The following is a 23,133-nucleotide window of genomic DNA, read 5'->3' on the forward strand; positions in this document are numbered from 1 at the left end:
AGGCCTTGACCTCCACTTGCACCCGTCCGGGTTATGGGGCACCCCTGGAGAGTTAGGACCCAGGCCTGCTCTCAGCACAATGAGAGGAAAGCTAACCCTGAACTCACCGCCACCCCGACCCCTGGCCTCAGGGAATGTGTTCAATGTAGATTTGGAAAAGAAACCTGGGTCAGGCATGGTGGCTCATGCCTGTAATCCCAGCACTTTGGGAGGCTGAGGCAGGTGGATCACTTGAAGTAAGGAGTTTGAGACAAGCCTGGCCCACATGGCGAAACCCCATCTCTACTAAAAATAAAAAAAATAAAAAAATAAAAAAAATGAGCTGGGCGTGGTGGTGGGTGCCTGTAATCCCAGCTACTTGGGAGGCTGAGGCAGGAGAATCACTTAAACCCAGGAAGTGGAGGTTGTGGTGAGCCAAGATGGTGCTACTACATTCCACCCTGGGCGACAGAGCAAGATTCTTTCTCAAAAAACAAACAGACAAAAGAAACCCTGTTCCATAAGTAAAAAACCTAAGAGCCAACGTCTGCCGAGTGCTTCCTCAGTCCCGGGTGCTGAGCTCTGTGCTTCTGCCTGGATTCACTCAGTCTTCTCAATTATGGTTACCTCCAGTGTGTAGCTGTTTATGGCCGATGTTTATAAAGCACTGTGTTTGGGTCACCATGCTAAGATCTCTCTGCTGGTAATAACTCATCCTCATAATAAAAACCTTTATAATAATTATGCAGAGGCTCTGTTACCCCATTTTACAGATAGACTGAGGCATGAATAGTCGAGGGAATTTTGCCAAACTCCACACACTTAATAAGTGGCAGAGCCAGGATTTGAACCCAGGCATTCTGGCTCCTGGTCCCAAGCTGGTAATCACAACACTAAACCAATCCCATCAACGGGAAAACTGAGTCACCCTGCCCAAGGGGACTTGTAGCAATGCACTAAGACTAGTCCTGGAGCCCAGGTGAAGGTGGCTGAATTTCTGTATGTTTATGATCTCCTGGTGCTTTTCACTCCACAGCAGGACAGAGACAAGAGTGGGACAGCCCTGTAAATATGTAAATTATCTGTTGCCCTTTCTGGACATAATGCTGTTTCTGTCAGATCCACACTGGTGCCTAGAGATGCTAGGAAGAAGCAAAAGTGAGGAAAGTCCTGCCATGGGAGTGGTTCCAATGAACCTCATTTAATGTAATGTTTTGGAATCCAGTGTCTGCCTTTTGAAGCTATATCAGTTTTCCCAGCTCTGAGACGGGACTCATGAGGTTTACTTCTGATCCGTTTGTGCCTCTCTCCCTTTGCCAGAGGCGTCCATAGGTTTTCATCTGGCTTTGGTGCTTTGGATGCCGCACAAGTGAATTCCTGACTTCTGGGAGAAGGGGACCCTCCCCACATCCCTGTGTCCATCCCAACACTCCCCACCCCCACATCCTCTTTGGTTCTCTGGTATTGTGGATATTTGGGACCAGTAATGTGCTCAGACTTCAAAATGCATGTGAATCAAGGCTGGGCGTGGTAGCTCACACCTGCAGTCCCAGCACTTTGGGAGGCCGAGGCAGGTGGATCACCTGAGGTCAGCAGTTCAAGACCAGCCTGGCTGACATGGTGAAACCCCATCTCTACTAAAGATACAAAAAAATCTTTACAGGCAGTGGTGCGCGCCTGTAATCCCAGCTACTCAGGAGGCTGAGGCAGGAGAATCGCTTGAACCCAGGAGGCTGAGATTACAGTGAGCCGAGGTCGCACCATTGCACTCCAGCCTGGGCTACAGGGCGAGACTCCGCTCAAAATAAATAAATAAACAAACACACCAGCTTGGGCTGGAGGGCTACAGGGCGAGACTCCATTTCAAAATAAATAAATAAAATAAAGTAAAATAAAATAAAATAATAAAATCGTGAATCTCCTGCTGATCTCATTAAAAATGCAGATTCTGGGACAGCAGGTCTGGGCTGGGCCTAGGATTCTGCATTTCTAATACGCTTCCAGTGCTGCTTGTCTGCAGACCGCAGGTTGATTAGCAGCCTCCGCGATGGCATTTCTGTGAATCGCTAGTTCCATTGTGCAGGGCCACGCTTGTGCCCCGGAACTGTTACATGTTCCCCTAAAGGTGGCCAAGCTTAGGCACAGAGGGGCTGTGTATTATGAGGTATCTTTTTGTGGACGCCATGAAACTATTTTAAACCAGAACTGTCAGGTGAGCAGAGGGGAGAGCTCTCAGCAGCAGTGAGGGTCCTTGGAACCCGTAGGGGATCCTTGGCGGATCTGAATTGCACCAGCAGAATTTTGCAAATTCTCTTCCCTTTGCCAGCTCTGGCTGGAGGTGTGAGGGGCGCTAACAAAGTGAGGCAAAGGGGATTCATGAGGTGGGGATTGAGAGGAGCTTGGGAAGGAGCAGCCCCATGGTGTCCCTTTCTGAAGGGAGATGAGGAAGTCGCCAGCCTCCTCAGCTGTAACACGCTGGGGCGTGGTGTTTGTGCTCAGGGTGGAGCCCCCAGAACTGACCACAACTGAGTCACCACAGGCAGCATGGTCCTGGGCTTGATCGCCTAAACCCCCACTATTGTGGCGCAGTGTCTGAGGTCTGGAGACCCACAGCAGGAGTCAGATGGGGTCAACACTGAGCATGGCTGGCACGTAAGGGAGAGTGAGCAGCAGGGTGAAGTCATCTTTCTGGGCTCGTAATTGATCACACTGACAGTTGCTTCCCAGTACAATCAGGTCCTGGGAGGAAACTCTTTGGGGGTCCTGGATATGAGCCATCCTCCCGCCAGAGGGCCAGACAGTGTCACTAGAAACAGGGCTGATTTAAGGGTTGTCCCCTTGGCAAAAGGTTTCTTCTCCTGAGCCCTGGTGATAGTGGCCATAGCTGTGTAACTGGCAGACTCTGGAATATTCTGGAGGCTTTGCCTTGATGCCACATGAAGATTTAATATACGTGTTTCAGAAGCTGGCTTATCATCTGAATTTGAGAGAGTGATTTGGAAGAGGGACATACGGTTTTGTACAGCAATGCTTCCTAATCATCTTTTTTCAAGCAGAGGAGCGCTGTGGCCGTGCGACCTCAAAAGGGGTCAGACGCGGGCTTGCTCCCTGTAGGGATGCATGTGGCTTTGGTCACAGTTGGGGAGGCTGACCTGAGAGCAGGAAGCTTGGAGAAGCCCCCTAGGACCCATCAGAGCTCACAGCACAGATTTCCAGCAATGAGAAAATGCTGCTGCTGTCTTTGAGGAAGGCTCAAGGGCAGGAATTGTGTTTACCTTTTTTAAACAAGTAGGGCACTGTGATCTAGATTCACTCAGTGCCCTGTAAGAGGGCATCTCCTGGAGATGGGTCCCCCTCCCTGGGAGGGAGTACGAGCCCTCGGAATGGTACCACTCAGGTCCCCTGGGTGCTGGAGCAAGGGGGCCAAGCCAGTCTCAGGGATGAGAGAACAATGTGGCCGCTTGCTGGTGCAAATGGTAACGTAGGGCTCCATCGAGAAAGGCTCAGGGTGAAGAGCATGGGCTCCAAGCTCCATGACCCACTGGCTGGCTTTGTGGCCTTAGACAAGCACTTTACTTCTCTGTGCCTCAGCTTCTTTATCTGTAAAAGGGGGTCACTGATATCTTTCACACAGGGTCACTTCAAGGGTGACATGAGTTAATCCACCCCAAAGTACATAGAATGGGACTCAGTGCACAGGATAAATGTTGGCTGTCACCCTGTCATTATCATCATGGACTCCAGAGCCTAGAACAATCCACTAGGCATGGAGAGGGAATACTTGAACTTTCATTACATTTTATTTTCCTCGGATCTTTTTTTAATTTATTTTGGATTGCTTTGTAGTGCTCCCATCATATTCATCTCACGGTGCATGTATGTGTATATGTGGATAATTTAACTGTTCCCATATTTAATACAATTTTAATCACTTATTTATCATGATGATTTAATAACAAAAGATGATTAAAGGTTTACTCATGGGGCCTGCAATGAAAACTGTAGGGCCCACAGAGCTAACCAGAGGCCCCTTTGTGATTCCCTGAAAAGTACACGCTGGCTCTCTCTCCAACTTTGCTTCCATTTAGTGACAGTGACGACCTGGTAGTAGCTTTGGGAAAGGACTCCCTGGCCATCGTCCTGTACATGACACAGTGGTCCTGCTATTTGGGATCTCTTTGAAGCACATGAGCTTCCCAGATCTGTACAGCCCAAGTTCAGAGTCCACTGGGGAGCAGCATGCATTTGCTGACCCAGAATACTGCACCGTGTGCCCCCCAGTTCCTCAGCCACACTCGCTGTCCAGGCAGCATGTACTGGAGGATGTCAGGTGACCGGAATTGGTGTGGGGCTGTGTTTTGCAGGAACCAGCTGTTGCACGTGCCCTTGAGGCAGCACCAGGTGAGCTGCTGTGACTGGCTGCTAAAGACCATCTGCGGAGTGGTGACCATCCGCACTGTGTATGCCTCCCACAAGCAGGCCAAGGCCTGCCTCATCTCTCGCGTTAGCTGTGAGCACACAGGCGCTCGCTTCCACACCCGTGGCGTCAACGACGATGGCCATGTGTCCAACTTCGTGGAGACAGAGCAGGTGAGTGTCCAGGCCCATCTGTGGCACCAGATGGTTCAGAGTGGCTGCAGCTCTTGCACGGCGCTTTCCACTCAGGGCAGAAGAGGCCCTGGCGTATTTGCAGTGGTCTCTGATCAGGCTCCCTCCTATAAGTAGAGAACAGCACGTGTAATTGGACTCTGCATGAAAATGTGACCTCTGGTTTGCATGGTGTATCCTTTCTGATTCACATCTCATGCTGGGAATGTGCTGCTTAGCCAAGGTATTTTTAACTAAAGGGAACCGGGAACTTTTGGCATGGTCATGAAAGGTGAGCAGTTATTCCAAGGGCATCTGACAGATGAACCAATAAGGTTTGAAAATTCTTGTAGGACAAAAATAATTAGATCAATACAATGGGGGATGAAAGAAGAAACCATTATTTTTTATTCTAAATCAACTGAAGCTTCTCCTGGAAGCCAGTATTAGCACCCTACAGTTGTGAAATCTGCTTGTTAAGCAGCCGCTCCCATCCGCTCCCCTAGAATATAGCCATCTGCTTAGTTTCTCCTGAAGTTTTTTCTAAATTCTGTTCTCATTCCCAGAGATGCTGTCTTACAAGTTTTTAATTTTTGGTCTAACTTGCAATCTGTAAGATAAGGCCACCATGTGGAATACCAGTGGCGTAAGCCGTAAGAAAGAAAAGCCCTGGAAGGCACATGTACAATACTCCTGCCAGGGCAAGCTCAGTGCCCTGTGTTTACTGAGTGAAGGTGTGGCTTTGCGTCCCTTCTTACTGCCGCTGCTTTGAGAGGAACACCTTACGCGGACTTTGGCCACTTTAATCCAGCATAAGTTTGAGCACCTGCCTTTACTGTGTGGGACTTTCTGCCTGCTCCAGTGTTCAGAGGGTGGGTATGGAGATGGGAGGAGGCTCCTCTTGGAGTCCTCACTCGGAGGAACATCGGAGCAGGGGCCCTAACATGGGCACCAGCTGCAATTACTTGCCTGTAATTCTGTTCATAATGTCTGCACTGTGGATATCAATGAGGCTGTTACATAAATATCTAGTTAAAAATGAGATTGCTATTGGCATCTTCATCATGAAGTCTTTGACTGTTCCTATGTCTAGAATGGTATTGCCTAGGTCATCTTCCAGGGTTTTTATAGTTTTGGGTTTTACATTCAAGTCTTTAACCCATCTTGACTTGATTTTTGTATATGGTGTAAGGAAGGGGTCCAGTTTCAGTCTTCCACATATGGCTAGCCAGTTATCCAAGCACGATTTATTGAATAGGGAATCCTTTCCCCATTGCTTGTTTTTGTCAGGTTGGTTGAAGATCAGATGGTTGTAGGTGTACAGCTTTATTTCTGGGTTGTCTATTCTGTTTCATTGGTCTCTATATCTATTTTAGTACCAGTACCATGCTGCTTTGGTTACTATAGCCCTGTAGTATAGTTTGAAGTCAGGAGGTGTGATGCCTCCAGCTTTGTTCTTTTTGCTTAGGATTGTCTTGGCTATTTGGGCTCTTTTTTGGTTCCATATGAATTTTAAAATAGTGTTTTCTAGTTCTATGAAGAATATCACTGGTAGTTTAATAGGAATAGCTTTGAATCCATAAATTCCTTTGGGCATTATAGCCATTTTAATTATATTGATTCTTCTTATCCATGAGCATGGAATGTTTTTCCATTTGTGTCATCTCCAATTTCTTTGAGCAGTGTTTTGTAATTCTCATTGTAGAGATCTTTCACCTCCCTCATCAGCTGTATTGCTAGGTATTTTATTCTTCTCATGGCAATTGTGAATGGGATTGTGTTCCTGATTTGGCTCTCTTCTTGACTGTTGGTGTATTGATTTTGTGTCCTGAGACTTTGCTGAAGCTGTTTATCGGGTTAAGGAGCTTTTGGGCTGAGGCTATGGTGTTTTCTAGATATAGAATCATGTTGTCTGCAAACAGGGATAGTTTGGTTCCTGTCTTCCTATTGTGATACCCTTTATTTCTTTCTCTTGCCTGATTGCCCTGGTCAAAACTTCTACTACTATTAATATGTTAAATAGGAGTGGTGAGAGAGGGCATCCTTGTCCTACGCTGGTTTTCAGCTTTTGCCCATTCAGTATGATGTTGGCTGTGGGTTTGTCATAGATGGCTCTTATTATTTTGAGGATTGTGGATCTAATCAAACTAAAGAGCTTCTGCACAGCTGAAGAAACTGTCAACAGAGTGAACAGACAACCTACAGAAAGGGAGAAAATTTTTGCAAACTATGCATCTGACAAAGGTCTAACACCCAGCATCTATAAGGAACTTAAACAAATTTCCAAGAAAAAAAAAAAACATTAAAAACTGGGCAAAGGACATAAACAGACACTTTTCAAAAGAAGGCACACATGTGGCCAGCAATCATGGAAAAAAGCTTAACATCACTGATCATTAGGGAAATGAGAATCAAAACCACAATGAGATACCCCCTCACACAAGTCAAATGGCTATTATTTGACTTGTATGAATATTATTTGACTTATGTGAAATGAGATACCTCCTCACACAATAATGGCTATTATTAAAAAGTCAATAACAGATGCTGGCAAGGTTGCAGAGAAAAAGGAATGCTTACACACTGTTGGTGGGAGTGTAAATTAGTTCCACCATTGTGCAAAACAGTGTGGTGATTCCTCAGAGACCTGTTCACAATAGCAAAGACATGGAATCAACCTGAATGTCCATCAGTGATAGACTGGATAAAGAAAATGTGGTGCGTATACAGCATGGAATACTATGCAGTCATAAAAAAGAAACGAGATCATGTCCTTTGCAGCAACATGGATGCAGCTGGAGGCCATTACTCTAAGCAAACTAAGGCAGGAGCAGAAAACCAAACACCGCATGTTCTTACAAGTGGGAGCTAAATGATGAGAACACATGGATACAAAGAGGGGAACAACACACACTGGGGCCTATCAGAGGGTGGAGGATGGAGGGTGGGAGGAGGGAGAGGATCAGGAAAAATAACTAATGGGTGCTACTAGGCTTAATACCTGGGTGACAAAATAACCTGTATAACAAACCCACATGACATGAGTTTACCTGTATAACAAACCTTCACATGTACCCCTGAACTTAAAATAAAAGTTAAATTTTTAAAAAGAGGAGAGAGAGAGAAGCTGTGGCCCCAGCCGGGTGGTTTTCTCTTTTCTGGCTGATGTCTGCATGGGGAGAGTCCCTTCCCTGCCCTACTTCGTTACCACTTTCCTTTTATTTTTAACTTTTATTTAAAATACTGGTTTTGGATTTCAACCAGTATTTTAAGACTTGGGGTCTCATTTATTGCAACTCATCAAGTAAGTCCCTGGGAACCACTGTCCTTTAGCATCACTGTCCTTCCTAAAGCACTGGACATTCTAACACGGAAAATGAAAGCAAACTGCATGAGTGTCCTGGGACTGCCCGTAATAAAGTACCCCAAACTGGGTGGCTGAAAACAGCACACTTATTCTCTCCCAGTTCTGGAGACTGGAAGTCTGCAATCCAGGTGTCGGCAGGGCCGCTGTCTCTTCGAAGTCCCCCCGGGGAGGACCCTTCCGAGCACTGCCCCCAGCTCCTGGTGGTCCCTGGCAAGCATCTCTCCATCTCTGCCTCTGTCTTCATGTGTCCTCCTCCGCCTGTGTCTCTCCAGGAGTCCAGTCGTACTGGATCAGGGACCCACCCTACTCCAGCTGTCCTCATCTTAACCCGTTACTTCTGCAAAGACCCTATTTCCAAAGAAGTTCTGAAGTCCTAGGAGTTGGGACTTCACCATATGGTTTTTGGAAGGGGTACAGCTCACCTTGGGACGCGGATGCCAGCTCCTGTTAGAGGACTGTGCTTTACAGGCAGTGCCTGTGGCCTGGTGAGAACTCTCGCTGCAATCTTTGCTTTCTCACTTTTACAGACCAGCAAGCCTTGCCACAGACCAGGCTGGGCCTTGGCTCTGGCCACTTCGTGTCGCGTGCCTGCTGACTGGCATTTGTTTCCTGTGTTGCCAGCTTGCTTGTTAGAGCTCAGAGGCAGGGATCTTGCCCCCACATCTCCTGAATCTCCCACCTCGGGCAGCCTGGCAAGGCCATAGAGCTATGAACAGCCTGCCCTTCCAGCTCCTGGGGTACAGCCCGATGCTGCTGACATTGCCTCCACCTCCCTTGTCGGGGCTGGGGAGGTATTTCTTGGCTCCCATAAGTCTTTGTGGGCTTCCTAGTGTGTGGTTTTTGTCCCTTTTCGTCCTCTGGGCTAGACAGGGCTGCTGTCCATGAAGTCCCCATCCAGCCTCCCAGGAGCAGCAGTGATTGACAGACAGCTGGGCACCACCACCTGCCACTCACCCATGGATGCAGCAGCTGCGGACGCTGCCCCCGCCCCACCTAGAGAGCATAACTTAACCCATGGTGACTTTGTTAACAAGAGACGCATAGCAGGGCCCTGGGAAGGTGGCCCTGCACCCACAGTAGCTCTTGGTTGGGTGCTTATGTTTCAGGCTGTGCTGATGAGCCTGGAGGTGCCCAGGCTGGCCCATCCATCGGAGACCCCAGACAGCCTGGCTACCCAGAAAGGGGAGCCATCACTTCCCAGCGCTGAGTCCAGGGTTGTCCGCATGGGCCTTCAGCAAAGCTTGACTGAGCCTGCCAGGTCCCAGGCTCTGCTCATGGGCAGGTGGGCATGGGGGGCAGTGGTAGTGTAACGGGCACAGCAGGAGTGGGACAGGTGAAGCTGGCCCTGGCAGGCGCTGCTGCCCTTCCAGGTGGTACTTCTGATAGGCGGTGTTCAGCTAGTGACCCCTGCCTGGAGGGCGAGGGGAAGCACAGCAGAGCCAGGGCAGGGAGAAGGGTGTGCTGCACGCAGCCCAGGCAGGAGGGGCATGGAGCAGAAAGAAACACACATGAACTGGAGGGGCAGAGAGGGTTCATGCTTCCTGCACATATGGGACCAGGACATGGGCCTGGTGGGGGGTGAGCATTCCTCCAAGCCGAACAACACAGATGTGACAGCCCCTTTTCTAAAACATTATGGAGGCAGGAGGAGCAGAGATGGCTGCAGGGAAGTGACTGTTCCCCAAAAGCAAGAAACTCATGTTGCCTCACTTATATATGCCAAGGGAACCACTCGCGTCCTGTCTCTGGAGTCACTGAATATTTTTATGTCACTTTATAGCAGTACAGATGCTTAGGTTGATCTAAGTTCGTTTTTAAAACACAAAACACGTCTTTAAGTGGAACGCACAGTTAGTATGCTCCTGTGAAGCGGCAGCCCCGCTACCCTCCCTGGCTCCGCAGCCGCCTGCTGAGGACAGTTCTTCTAGGATGAGTTGGGAGAGTGGAGCAAGGCTCGGCCTGCAGGTCCTCGCTGAGCTCAGGGAAGCAGCCCCGTGAGGATCGGGCTGCCTGGTCTGCAGGGGAATCTGCCTGGGACCCTGTTGAGATTCACCTATTTCAGATGCCAGTGATTTGCTGGGATTCTGGAGAGGTCCCTCAGGGGAGCCTGGCACATCCTACCCCCTTGAGTTTGCAAAGTCACAGCAGAGGGCCTGGGTTGGGAGCATGTCATGAGCCCTCCATATGCATCTCGCAGCTTTGCTTATGGTACAGGAGCAGACTGTCTGATGTTTCTGAAGATCTTTACCATGCTCCTATGGACAGAGTCGGGTAGGCTCATTCTGGTAGCACAGCGTGGCCTCCCCGTCCACCTGACAGCTGAGGAAGTGGCAGGCTCTGCGTCTCGGTGGCCTCGCCCCAGGGTGCAGGGAGCAACTTTGAGGAAATGAGTGCTGAGCCTCCAGTAGGAAGGACTGTGCTGGGGAGGCAGGTCAGCCACTTGTGGTGCCGCCCGCAGGTCACGCTGGCCTGGGGCCCCTGCAAAGGAAACAGGATCCCCCAGCCGGGCCTGCTGGCCATTTGAAAGTGGAGCGTGCCCACAGGCGGCTGTGCGGTCATCATCTGGCAAACAAATGGTGGGACCGGACCAGGAGCAGACTGGCTCCCTGTGGTGGAGACTCTTGGCAGGTGGATCAGCTTCTCAGGAATTAATTCTCAGGGAGCCAGAAAAGGGGGGCCCTGTGGCACCCTCCACTTTTGCTTTGGTTTAACATGTTTCTTAGGAGGAATAAATAATTAATCTTCCTTCTCCAAGGCAAGCCGTGTGTGTGTGTGCACGGGTTGTATGTGCACAGTATGTGCGTGGTATGTGCATTTATGTGTTGTACATGTGTGTGTCATGTGCGTTTGTGTATGCTTGTGTGTGGCGTGTGTGCCTTGTGTTTGTTGTTTGTCATGTGTATGTGTGCAGTGTGTGCATTTGTGTGTTGTATACACGTGTGTGGGTGGTGCATGTGTTGTGTGTGTGCACGCACAGATGTTGTGTGCATGTGTAGATAGCATCTCAGCCTCCTTGGGAGGAAGCCTTGAGTCTTTTTGGCTCTGCTGAGTCATAGCTGGTGGGCTTGCTCTGCAGTGCTGACTCACCACGCAGAAAAACAAGACCAAAAAGTCCCCTCAGTCTATTAAAAAAAAAAAAAAGATGTAAGATAAATATTTGGCTATTCAAGATAAGGCCACTGACTCATTCAGGGAGGTTAGGATGACTGCGTGTCCTCCCAGGAATGCAGACTTGGAGATAATTGGTTTGCAGACACTGTATCTGAAAGTAGAAGGTCAGCAGAAAGCCTTTCAGATAGAAGGTATATGCACACCTGTGAGTTTTCCTGCCTCGTCCCTCTCTTTTTATGGCCATTAGGTTTCTGTTCCCACTGCTCTGGAAGCGTCATTCAGGGTCGCCCTCCGGCTGCTCAGTCTGGGGTCTAGGCACTGGCCTGGCCTCATCACAGCACTGGCATGGGCCTCCGTCTTTTCCTTATGTGGCCCCACTGCTCTTCCTGGTCTCCCTCCCACGTCTTGTCTGTTCCTTCTTGGATCCCTCCTTCCTCCCAGGGCCCAAACTTCTCTCCGATGCCAGCAGGTGCCCTTGTGCATACTCATAGCGTCAGTGCCTCTGGGGAAGAGAAAACAGCTTCGTTTTTGAGTGGCTACTCTGCTGGGACTACGCCCCCTCACTTACTCCTCAGAGCTCATCCCTTCTCTGTGCTCAAGGTGACATGAACTTTCTGTAGAGAGAGGGAAACTGAGGCTGAGGATGGCTAAGTAATGTGCCCAGGGCCACCCTGCTAGGCAAATGGGGGTTTGCAAAGTGGCAGTCAGACCCAACTTGTGCTAATACCAGAGCCCACTTTCTCTCCTGCTTCCACTCTGTCCTGCCTCCCCACCCCAAGAGCCCTCTGTCAAAATGGCATCTGTGAGGTGAGACATCACTTCTTCACTGGTGTAAAAAGTTGTTCACCCAGATTGGAAACGGATTACTTGCATTTGAAGGTCTAGTTATGCCCATCGCCTTGGGAACAAAGAAGGCAGTCCTGGTGATAGGATGGGGTACAGATGTCACCTGCTTCCCTGTGGAGGACGGGGTGGAAAAACTTTCTTCTTGCTCCAGTGTGGGCAGGGAGGGGCATACAGAGCACTGATGACCCTCGGTGTTTTCAGAAGCTGGTTCTGGGCCATTCTCAGCTTGGGAGGAGCCTGGTCTGATGCTGGAAGTGGCATTGTTGGCACATGGCAGTCAGAGTGAAGGGAGACATTCCTCAGCGTAAATAGATCGTGGGCATTGGTTTTTATTGTTGTTTGGTGTTTTTTGGATCTCGCTGTCTTGCCCCAGCTGAAGTGCAGTGGTGCAATCATAGCTCACTGCAGCCTCGTCCTCCTAGGCTCAAGTGATCTTGCCTCAGTCTCCTGAGTAGCTGGGACTACAGGCATATTCCACCATACCCAGCTAACTTTTTAAAAATTGTTTTTGTAGAGAAAACAATTGTTTTATAGAGAAAAATTGTTTTTTCTCACTTTATTACCCAGGCTGGTCTTGAACTTTTGGGCTCAAGCCAGCTTCCCACCTTGGCCTCCCAAAGTGGTGGGAATATAGGCGTAAGCCACCATGCCCAGCCTGGGTATTGTTAAACGTTGTCTTTACATACAAATGTTGGCCTAGTTGGTTTCTTTTCCAGGAACCTGGGCCTATGCAGGGCACACACGCCGGTCAATTGTGTATACCTAATTTCATGGTAGCCAACTATATCTGCAGCTGTTCAAGCAACCTGCTATTTTATTCTGTTTTGTTAGTGGAAGAATGGAGTGTAACAACTTTGCTGGTACTCAATACCTGGAAACAGACAGCAAGTTCTTAACACATGCTTTTTCCCTTTGGAGATTAAAGGATAGAATTCTAGTTTGACAATGTAGATACCAGGCTCCTGTAATTCCTGTGGTCCAGGGAAACAGTGGCTCTAATTTTCACGTCCTCCACTGCAGAATGACTCATTCCTGTGTGATCTGAGCGTGATCTCGCCTGTACAGAAAGCTACCCTGTAAGGGAGCAGGCCGGTGAGGAAAGGCAAGGACCACAGCAGCGCCCAGGCCACCCTGCCAGACCAGGCTAGAGTTGCACAGATAAAGGCCCCGCATCTGATAAGTGCCGCCGCCTGCCCCTGCTTGCGCTCAGGATCGTACTTCTTGTCCTTTTAAAACTCCCTTGCACTCCAGCATCATTGGAGGCCTGCAGGCACACTCTGAAATAGCTGTACGTGTGGGTGGGGAAGAGATAGATGTCTTAAAGTGTAAGGATCATTTCTTTCTCTGCAGGTGCTGTCACACTGGAAGCTTGTGGAAACCGTGTTGTGTGTGTTAACTGAGTAGTGTTTTAAGAACACAGTGGGGCAGGGCCAGGACCAAGTATGAGGTCAAGCTGAGTCTTGTATTGTCAAGTACAAGACTGGCTAGCACAGTCAGCAAGGTCTTTTGGCTATCAGTGGTGCATTTTATTTCATTCAGTCCTTTTCTTATAGCTCTCTGCTGCTTAGCTATTTGCCAAGGTAAAAATAGAGGGCTCTAAGGAAGGTTACATTCCAGAGCACATCGGCTTCTATTCACACGGGGGTGGCAGGGGGCTGTTGCTGAGATTTTCAGGGTGATGATAAGGTTGTGCCCTAGAAGTGTGAATTCCTGGAGACCCTGGGAGGCCCCAACCCCCAGCAGACCCCCTCCTCAGAGGCTGGTCGACAGCCAGTATACCCACCCAGCACCTGGCCAGAGGTCAGAGCGCACTGCCAGCCATGCCAGGGTGGGGGAGCAGAGGACGCCGGAGTCCACCGTCTGCCCTTCATTCTGGCTGGTGTCGGGTCACAGGCGGCCGGATCCCATTACCCAGCCCAGGACATTCGGTTTCATTGAAGAATACCTTTCCCTTTCTGTTTCCTTGTGCCACAGACGATTTACATGGACGATGGAGTGTCATCTTTTGTCCAGATCAGAGGCTCCGTTCCGCTGTTCTGGGAGCAGCCAGGGCTTCAGGTAGGTCATGAAAAAATTTAATTGTCCCCTTGTGATGTTGTCCGCGCTGCCCTTCCCTTCAACAGCTGGGGAAGATTTCTTTTAACATGTTCCTTTCATGGCATAGTTTCCAGTCTTTTTCCTTAGCCCTGTTGTGTTGAGCTGAGCTGTCAAAGTGTGCACACGTGTGTGTGTGTGTGCATGCGTGCATGTGTGTAGAAAACACAGACACCACTTTGTTGTTTCTGGTCGGCAAGGGTGCTGTGTGAAGCCGCTGACTCGGGAACGGTGCTGTGGTGCCTGCTGAGTGGGTGCCGCGAAGTGAGCTTGGGGTAGCGCTGCCTGAGGTTAGACCCTGAGTTCAGTGTACTGAGGACGTTTCTGAGAGCCGTGACTCTCATAAAGGGCTTCAGGAAGGCTCTGTGGCTGCGTAGGGCTGGCACTCGGTGCTGCCTGTTGTGGGGCCACGTGAGACTTCCACAGCTTTCCCGTGGTTTCTAAAAATACCCCTTGCTGTCCAAAGCTGGGCTCTGGTCAGTGCCAGAGAGATTTGGCATTCTTTCTCCTGGGAAGAGCTCAGGGTGGAGATACATTCCAAGAACACATTTAGTGGAATGACATGCTGCCTCCGTCACCAGGGTCTCTTAACAAGGTGGGTTGTGGGCCGAGTGGACTGGAGGGGCCTCCCCACTATCCCCAGTCTTCCTCCCTGTCCCGAGGGGACATGGGTGCCTTCAGAAAGCCTCTCGGCCAGGGCCTTTGTGGCCTCTTGGCTCTTCTTACCTGCAGCTCTCATGTGACTGCATTTGGGTTGCCAGCTAGTGGCTAGCGGGGCCCAGAGTGCCATCTGCCAGGTTCCAGGCGTTGTTTGACAATGCTGGACTCAGGGTCCCCCGTCTTGGGTTCAGCTTCTTAGCCTGGTCCTTGACTTGACCCTGTGCCCGGAGCAGGTGAGTCACTTGTCCCCATGGCTGTCAGCACGGTGCGCTGACAGCATTGGTGAAGTACTGGGTCAGCCTGGGCAGTGAGATGGATGAATGGAGGTCCTGTTTAGGCTCCGTGCTCTGGTAGGGAGAAAAGGCTTGATTAACATTCAGTCTTTCCACTAGAAAGAGCTCACCACAGTGCACTGAGATAACTGACAGCCTCCAGAGAAATGCTCCTGAGGACAGCGGTGATGCAGAAATTCCTCCGGAGGGCTGCCCAAAGGAGGTTTATGGAAAAACAACTTTATTGCAATATAACTTATCCATTTAAAGCCTACAACTTGGTGTTTTTACTGCATTTACAGTGTTGTGTAACTACCACTGTAATCTAATCTTAGAACACTTTGATCACCGCTAAAAAACTTCGTCCCCATTAGCCGTCTCTCCCGTCCCCTCCAAGTCTCCCTCAGGCCAACTCGCCCATTCATCTGCTGTCTTTATCTATAGATTTCCCATTCCAGACATTCCAAAAGAGTTTTTGAAACCTGATTTTCTTTAAATATGGAGTTTTCCTTTGGAAACTTCTGGAGCTCTGTATTCAGGAGAATGAAAGAATTGATCGAATGAGTAGTGGCACAAAAAGGAGATAGGGAGACCATGTGTGTTTCATGTAAAGTTTGTAAGAAATCCAAAAATTAGGGGGATGGTCATGATGGACTCTTAGAATTTGGGAATGACCCTTTCTTTGGAATTCATCCATTCCACCCTGTGACTCTCAGTTCAGCGTCCTCCTTTTTTTTTTTTTTTTTTTTTCCGAGATGGAGTCTCACTGTGTCACCCAGGCTAGAGCGCAGTGGTGCAATCTCGGTTCACTGCAACATCCGCCTCCCGAGTTCAAGCCGTTCTCCTGCCTCAGCCTCCCAAATAGCTGGGACTACAGGAGCCCACCACCACGCCCAGCTAATTTTGTTGTGTTTTTAGTAGAAATGGGGTTTCGCCATGTTAGCAGGCTGGTCTCGAATTCCTGACCTCAGGTGATCCACCTGCTTCAGCCTCCCAAAGTGCTGGGATTAAAGGCGTGAGCCACTGCACCTGGCCAGTTCAGGGATCCTTCTTCCAGGACCCCCAAAGGGCTGTCCTCCAGGCCACGACTGGGGATGGTTCTGACTCTTAGTGAGTTCCTCCTATATTGCACTGCTGCGTCTGTCCGACTCTAGAGTGTTTTGGGGTGTGCAGGAGTAAATCTGATTCTTCTGTGTGACTCACCTTCGGCCCTTACGGGGAGTCTTCTGGTTCCCTCTTCTTCTTGTCTTCTCTAAGGCCTCCCAACTCCTTTGGCCACCTTCTGTCCTGTTTCTAAGACTCTCAATGTTCTCATCTCCCTCATCTAAAAGATGACACTCCTTTTTCGTCGTTCCCCTCTGAGATTTCGTTTTGGTCTCCCCCTTGACCTTCATGCTGCCTCAGATGTAGCCTGACCCGCCATGGGATGACTGTGCCTCGGTCTGTCGGGCCAGGAGCAGCGGACCCTGAGGTCTCAGCTTTTTGGCAGCTGTTTCACCCTCTTAAATTCCTAACACTTGTGCTACACCAAAGCCTCCATGGTTTCTTCTTTTTGTTTTTGTTTTTGTTTTGTTTTGTTTTTGAGACGAAGTCTTGCTCTGTCACCCAAGCTGGAGTGCAGTGGTGCGATGTCAGCTCACTGCAACCTCTACCTCCTGGGTTCAAGTGATTCTCCTGCCTCAGCCTCACAAGTAGCTGGGGTTATAGGCTCCCACCACCATGCCCGGCTAATATTTTTTGTATTTTTAGTAGAGACAGGGTTTCATCACATTGGCCAGGCCGGTTTTGAACTGCTGACCTCAAGTGATCGGCCCGCTTCAGCCTCCCAAAGTGTTAGGATTACAGGTGTGTGAGCCATCATGCCCGGCCTCCATGGTTTCTTCAAAACAAGTTTCAGAAGGCTTTAGTGTTCCTTAATCTTATTAAGGATTTGCTAACCTTTGGGCCTAATACCTGTGTTTAGCCTCTAAACACCACTCATCATCAAAGAGAGATGAAGTCATCTTCAGAGGGGGCCAGGAGGGTGGCGGGAAGTGGTGGTCTACCATCACTGGCTTCAACTGTCACTATCAAGCATAAGGCCGCTTCTGGTTATTTTTCTCTGCTTTGAACTTTTTCTCTTCCATCTTCACTTAGGTTAGATGAAAAGTGCAAAGATTTTGGGGTGAGTAGCTTGCATATTAAGCTGCAATGCTGTCCCTTCTTGATGGCTGCCGTTGGAAACCCAGGAGCCTAGCAGGCTGGTGCAGGGGTGGGCAGAGGGTCGTAGATGAGGATTTGTCTGCATGTTTTCCCAGGAATGGTACTTTCAGTATTTCCTGACTCCATTTCTAGCAGCCGTGTACCTTTAATAAATTTCATTTTTACTGTGTAAATGGGTTGTGCAGTTTATAAATAGCCACATTGAAATTTTACCCTTAAAGCGAATTGCTCCCTAGTCTAGCTAGTTCAAGAATCTATTTATGATCTGTGTCTGTGGTTGACAACTTTGCTCCCCTGGTCATTGTAGAAGCTTCCTCACCCTAATATGCCTGTACAGACACGTGCCTTGCCAAGGTGAGTTCAGTCTGTCTTTTGAAGTTTCCTGCAACTGAACCAAATGGAGGAGGATGCTGACTAGAGCAGACCTCTCTTGCCCTACCTTCGCCTCTTCCCTGCCAAGTTCATGGAGTTGTGGCACTGGATGGGCACGTTTATGTGTTTGTACCTTTATTTGTTCCAAAAGGACATGAGATGGCTTATAGTATAATAGTTTCAAAAATAAGTGAAGAGGTCCGGATGAAGGGAAAGAGTCGAATTGGTGCCCACGTGCGTGCCATGGGTCTCGTGTGCATGGGAAGGAATCTGACATTTGTTCCAAGCTTTCCCGCAGCCACCACAGAAAGAACCACGGTCACAGCCAGTTTATGACAGTGACTCAGAGCACAAGCTTTGAAGCTATGCAGACCTGGGTTCAGATTCAAACTCTGGCTCCCCTGCCTCGTAACCATGTGTATTTGAGAGGCTCTTGTCTGTGCCAAGCCTTAGTTTACTTTTCTGTAAAATGGGGCTAACAATATCTCCCGTATAGCGTTCTAGAGAGGATTAAAGAACATAGTATAAGAATTTGGCTGGGCGTGGAGGCTCACGCCTGTAGTTCCAGTAATTTGGGAGGCCGAGGTAGACAGATCACTTGAGGTCAGGAGTTTAAGATGAGCCTGGCCAACATGGTGAAATCCCGTCCCCACTAAAAATGCAAAAATTAGCCAGGCGTGGTGGTGGGTTCCTGTAATCCCAGTTATTCAGGAGGCAGGAGAATCACTTGAACCTGGGAGGCAGAGTTTGCAGTGAGCCAAGATCATGCCACCACACTCCAGGCTGGTCAACAGAGTGCGACTCTGTCAAAAAAAAAAAAAAAAAAAAAACAGTATCTAGAACCTAAAAAGTACTCAAAATGGCAGCTGCTATTGATACTAATAGAAACAAATGATAACACCCAGGAGATAAAACCACTGGTGGCATCCGGAGAAGCGTGGTTCTTGGTGTCCTGAGCACTGAATGACAGTTTCCTCCTGTCTTCATGGGGACAGGGACACCGTGAGATGTAGTGACACGCTGACAGCTTCCTGGGGTATCTTATCTCTCACCCCTCACAGACTCATGGTAAATCAGTAACCCCAGATGAAGCCATTTATTCATCCCAAACATTCACTGAGCATCTGCCAGGTGGAGGTGGCACCAGGGATCAGATACAGTCCCTGCCTGCAGGGAGCAGGGGGCAGGACATGGCAGTGTTGTGTGGATAGAGCCATGCTGGAGGAAGGGAGAGGCCCCCGGGGCAGCTCTCCCAGGCTGAAGGTGTGTGGGGTGGGCTGTGCAAGGGTCCAAACTGGGGAGGGGTGAGGAAGAAGCACTTAGGCAAGGAAGGCAGCCCTTGCAGAGGGAACAGTGGGTGCAGGTGTTGTAACCCCTGGGATCACAGTGATCAGGGAGTGTCACTGGGTAACTTCTTAAAGTCCTGGGCATGAAGGGAATGGGAGGACAGATAGGAGAGGTGAGCAGGCCTGGGTCAAGGGCCTGTGGATGCTACACTGAGGAGGTTGCATCCCATACCAGCAGCTACTCAAGCAGTACTCCCCAACCTTGTTCCACAGAAGACTCTGCTGGGAAGCCTTGAAAGATCCTGATACCCAGGTTGATACCATACACATTACGTCACAATATCTGGGGCCGGGAGCCAGGCAGCTGTCCTTTTTGAAGACCCATAAGTGACTCCAGCGTGCAGGAAAATATGGGAACCACTCGGTACTGTTCTGGCAAGCCAGTTTTATTGGGGTCAGACTGGGTACAGGGAGCTTTGGTTTGTAGCATTTGTCCATTGCTGTGGTGTAAATTCTCCCATCATGGCCAGTTTCAACCTACCAGCTTCATATTGCTGAGCTCAGAGTTGGACCATCTCGGTGCACAGTCAGCTTGTAGGCCTGCAGGAGCTGGCTCCAGCACACACTGGACACTGTGCTAAAGGGCTACAAGAGAGGTGGAGACATGATTAGACAGAAGTCTAGGAAGTGTTAGTTTGGAGGGGAAAGACGCCAGATGGGAGGCCATTGAGCTGAGATTTTTGGGTAGCCTTAAGTCGGGGTGCAGGGGAGAGGCATGGAGGTGCTGTTTACGATCTTTGGGCCTCTTGAGTGCTGATCGAGACTCTGCTGGGACTCCCTTAGCCAGGAGTTCTCCAGACCCTGACTATCCTCATGGCTGTCTCCCTTAACTCGTCTCTGGTCTATAGGATTGAACTAATGACTTTAGAGGCCAGATAAGAGTAGCTGGCCCTTTGCCCAGAGGGAAGAAGGATGGGGTGAAGAAGAAGGGAAGCTACAAAATGCAGTGACAGTGGTGGACCCTGCCCCCAGCTGCAGCTCATGCCTGACTCAGTAACCTCAGGACTAGGTGACGCCAGAGAAGATGGACGCTGGTCAGTGTCGGAGCGGGACAGAGGGGAGGAAGGATATGAGGCCCAAGAAACCCAGATGAAAGGGATGCATGGGGTGATGGGGGAAGGGTGAGCTCCGGACAGAACGTAAGGCCCAGCTCCCCCTCCACTTTTGCCCAAGGCCTCACTGTGTTGCCTTTCCTCCTGCTTAAAAGAAGCAGTTTTGGGTCATGACTCAGGGAGAGGCAGACAGACAAGTCCAGTAATAGAGCTTGTTTAGGGGATGGAGGGACTCAGCCTGAGGCCCTGAGCTTAAGGAAGCAGCTGTGGCAAGCTGAGCCTGGTCACAGTGTCCCTGAGGCTCTGCAGGTGTGGATGTGCCTCTGCTGGTATGCATGCAGCTCTGCAGGTGTGGACACGGCTCTGCAGGTGTACCTGCAGCTCTGCAGGCGGGGACATGCCTCTGCCCGTATGCACTTGGCTCTGCAGGTATGCACCTGGCTCTGCAGGTATGGACACAGCTCTGCAAGTGTGGACACAGCTCAGCAGGTGTGCACACGGCCGCTGTTATACCTTCTACCCCTTCATGGGCATTTGCATCCTGAGCCAAAAGGAAATGTAACAAATCCAGAAATAAGTCAAAACCAGAGCTGCTCAAACTTCAGCGTGTGTGCGTAGGAATCTCCTGGAGGGCTTGTTAAAACACAGATTCCTGGCCCCACCCTGGAGAGTCTGGCTCAGCAGATCTAGGGTGGGCCCAGGACTTTGCATTTTTAACAAGTACCCAGAGGAGGTCCAACAACCATACTTTGAGAACCACTGGTCTAGACTTACAGATCCTTCCTTCCCATTCCCTGCTCTGGTCATTCACCTGGGGGTGGTGCTCCTGACTTCTTAGTGCTCCGAGGTAGAAAGGTTTGTTGTCAGCAGTGATATTGGACTAGCCACTGAGGGGATATTGACCATGCCTGTGACAGTTGGGCCCAGCCCTGTCCACACGGAATGGTTGTCTAAGTCCAGGATGAAAGACAGGCCCGAGGCCTCAGAAAAGATGTGCTGCAGCCCCTGTCCAGGCTGTGCCTTCTGCTGTGGGCAGCTGATTCCAGGGTGTGCCATCTGCTTGCCATGTTCCCTGAGTCCTCAATGATGTGGTTGAGGGGACCCCATCATAGGCAGGCACCTCATTCCACCGTGCTTTGCTGCCTGCTCCCTGGACTCAAGGGCATAGTTTCTGTCAAATTAATTTGCACTTGTGCAGACTTGTTAGAAACTTTGAAGTGCTTCTGGGTCTTTCCATGGGGGTCCTGGTTAGGTGTCATCACCCAGGGCAGGGGATTCAGCGTCTCCCATCCATTTCCTGCCTTTCCACGATACCCAAAGGCATGATGACTCAGAGGGTGCTCAGTAACTGAGGAATGGACTGCTGACTGATAATGCAGTTTATATGTTAACAGGGGAGCTATAGAGCCTGAGGATTGGACACTGCTAGGTCCAGTCATCTGTGCGACAGTTTCTGCCTGATTAAAAGAAGAGGCTTCGGGTTATGACTCAGGGAGAGGCCGTTAGACATGTCCAGTAATAGAACTTGTCATGACGGAGAGCCAGGCTCCTCAGCCCTGGCCTGCCGAGCTTGTATTCTCGTCTCACTGTGCTCCCATGGGAATGATCCTACAAACAGCTGCCACTCATCCCTGAAGCCAGGGGAGATTTCCTGTGATGATCGACACAGAGCAGGTAGCCCCTCTCTTGGGTTTCAGCCCTTGGTGACCTCTCAGAGGGTAGCTGAGGGGTACACAGACCCGCCGACTTCCCTCAGGGTGCAGGATGGAGCAGGCCTCTCGGCAGTGTGGCCATGAAAGTTTTCAAATTCTCTGAGATTTCCTCAGCCAGGTTTTGATGGCCATGGGGATAAAGGACAGAGGCAACACAGGCAGCAAAATGACGGGGTTTGGGGTGAGCCTTTCTTAGGAGCTCCCATTAGCCAACGGCCAAGATGCCTCATTTTGCCTGTGACCAAAGTGTCTTAGGACCAAAAGGGATTTGGGACTTTGTTGAATTGTTTATGTAGAAAAACCTGGCCAGGCACAATGGCTCATGCCTTTATCTCAGTACTTTGAGAGGCCGAGGTGGGCGGATCTCTTGAGCCCAGGAGTTCAAGACCAACTTGGGCAACATGGTGAAACCCCATCTCTACAAAAAATAAAAAAATTAAAAAAAAAAAAATAGCCAGGTGTTGTGATGCGCACTTGTAGTCCCAGCTACTTGGGAGGCTGAGATGGGAGGATAATTTGAACTTGGGAGGTTGAGGCTGCAGTGAGCCGTGATTGCACCACTGCACTCCAGCCTGGGCAACAGAGTAAGACCCTGTCTCAAAGAAAAAAAAAAGAAGAAAAGAAAAGGAAACCTTCTCCGAAGAATCTCTAAATCTATTGCTGAGAAACCAGTTCTCTAGATGGGTGCTTTTTTTGAGTCTGCAGTGGGGAAGTTGTATCATCTGTAGTGGTGAGTTATAATATGATATGTGAAGCATGATAATAGCTACATCTCATAACACAGATAAACCTGATGGCACCACTTTTACAACACTCAAATGGAAGCAAAACTAAAGAGTGCATTTTCAACAACTTATTCTTGAATAATTTCAGAGCTACAGAAGAAGTTTAAGAACAAGAGGGAGCTCCCATATGTCCTTCACCCAGATTCACTCAATTTTAACCTTTTGCCACATACATGTTGTTATTTTTTGAACCATTTGAGAGTAGGTTGCATATATCACGTCGGTGTTAGTCCGTTTGCCTTACTGTAAAGGAATAACTGAGGCTGGGTAATTTATCAAGGAAAGAGGTTTATTTGGCTCATGGTTCTGCAGGCTATACAGGAAGCATGGTGCCAGCATCTGCTTCTGGGGAGGGCCTCAGGAAGCTTGCAGTCATGATGGAAGAGGAAGGGGAGCCAGTGTGTCATATGATAAGGGAGGGAGCAAGGAAAGGGAGGTTGCAGGCTCCTTTAAACAACCAGCTCTCCTGTGAACTAGCAAAAAACTCATTCATTACCATGGGGTTGTCACCAAGCTATTCATGAGGGATCTGCCCTTATGATACAAACACCTCCCACCACACCCCACCTCCAACCCTGAAGGTCACGTTTTAACGTGAGGTTTGGAAGGGACACACATCCAAACCATATCAGTGTCTCTTTACTTAAGTGCAAAATATACTCTCCTACATTACCATAGTATAGGTACACATTTGGGAAATTTAACATTACAAAGTACTTCAGTCTCATCTGCAGGCAATATTCCAAAT

General features: G+C 49.4%; 1 protein-coding gene across 1 annotated transcript in view; it reads left to right on the forward strand.

Annotated features, from left to right (window-relative positions):
- SYNJ2 (synaptojanin 2) overlaps window positions 1–23,133 on the forward strand; it is a 115,514-nt gene that overhangs the window by 46,633 nt on the left and 45,748 nt on the right. Inside the window, exons 4-5 of the mRNA XM_010381542.2 lie at window positions 4,344–4,569; window positions 13,865–13,948. Of these exons, the coding sequence (XP_010379844.1) occupies window positions 4,344–4,569; window positions 13,865–13,948 (310 nt within the window). The remainder of the gene's footprint in view (window positions 1–4,343; window positions 4,570–13,864; window positions 13,949–23,133) is intronic.

Source organism: Rhinopithecus roxellana, chromosome 4 (assembly GCF_007565055.1).
Source record: "Rhinopithecus roxellana isolate Shanxi Qingling chromosome 4, ASM756505v1, whole genome shotgun sequence".
NCBI lineage: Eukaryota > Metazoa > Chordata > Mammalia > Primates > Cercopithecidae > Rhinopithecus > Rhinopithecus roxellana.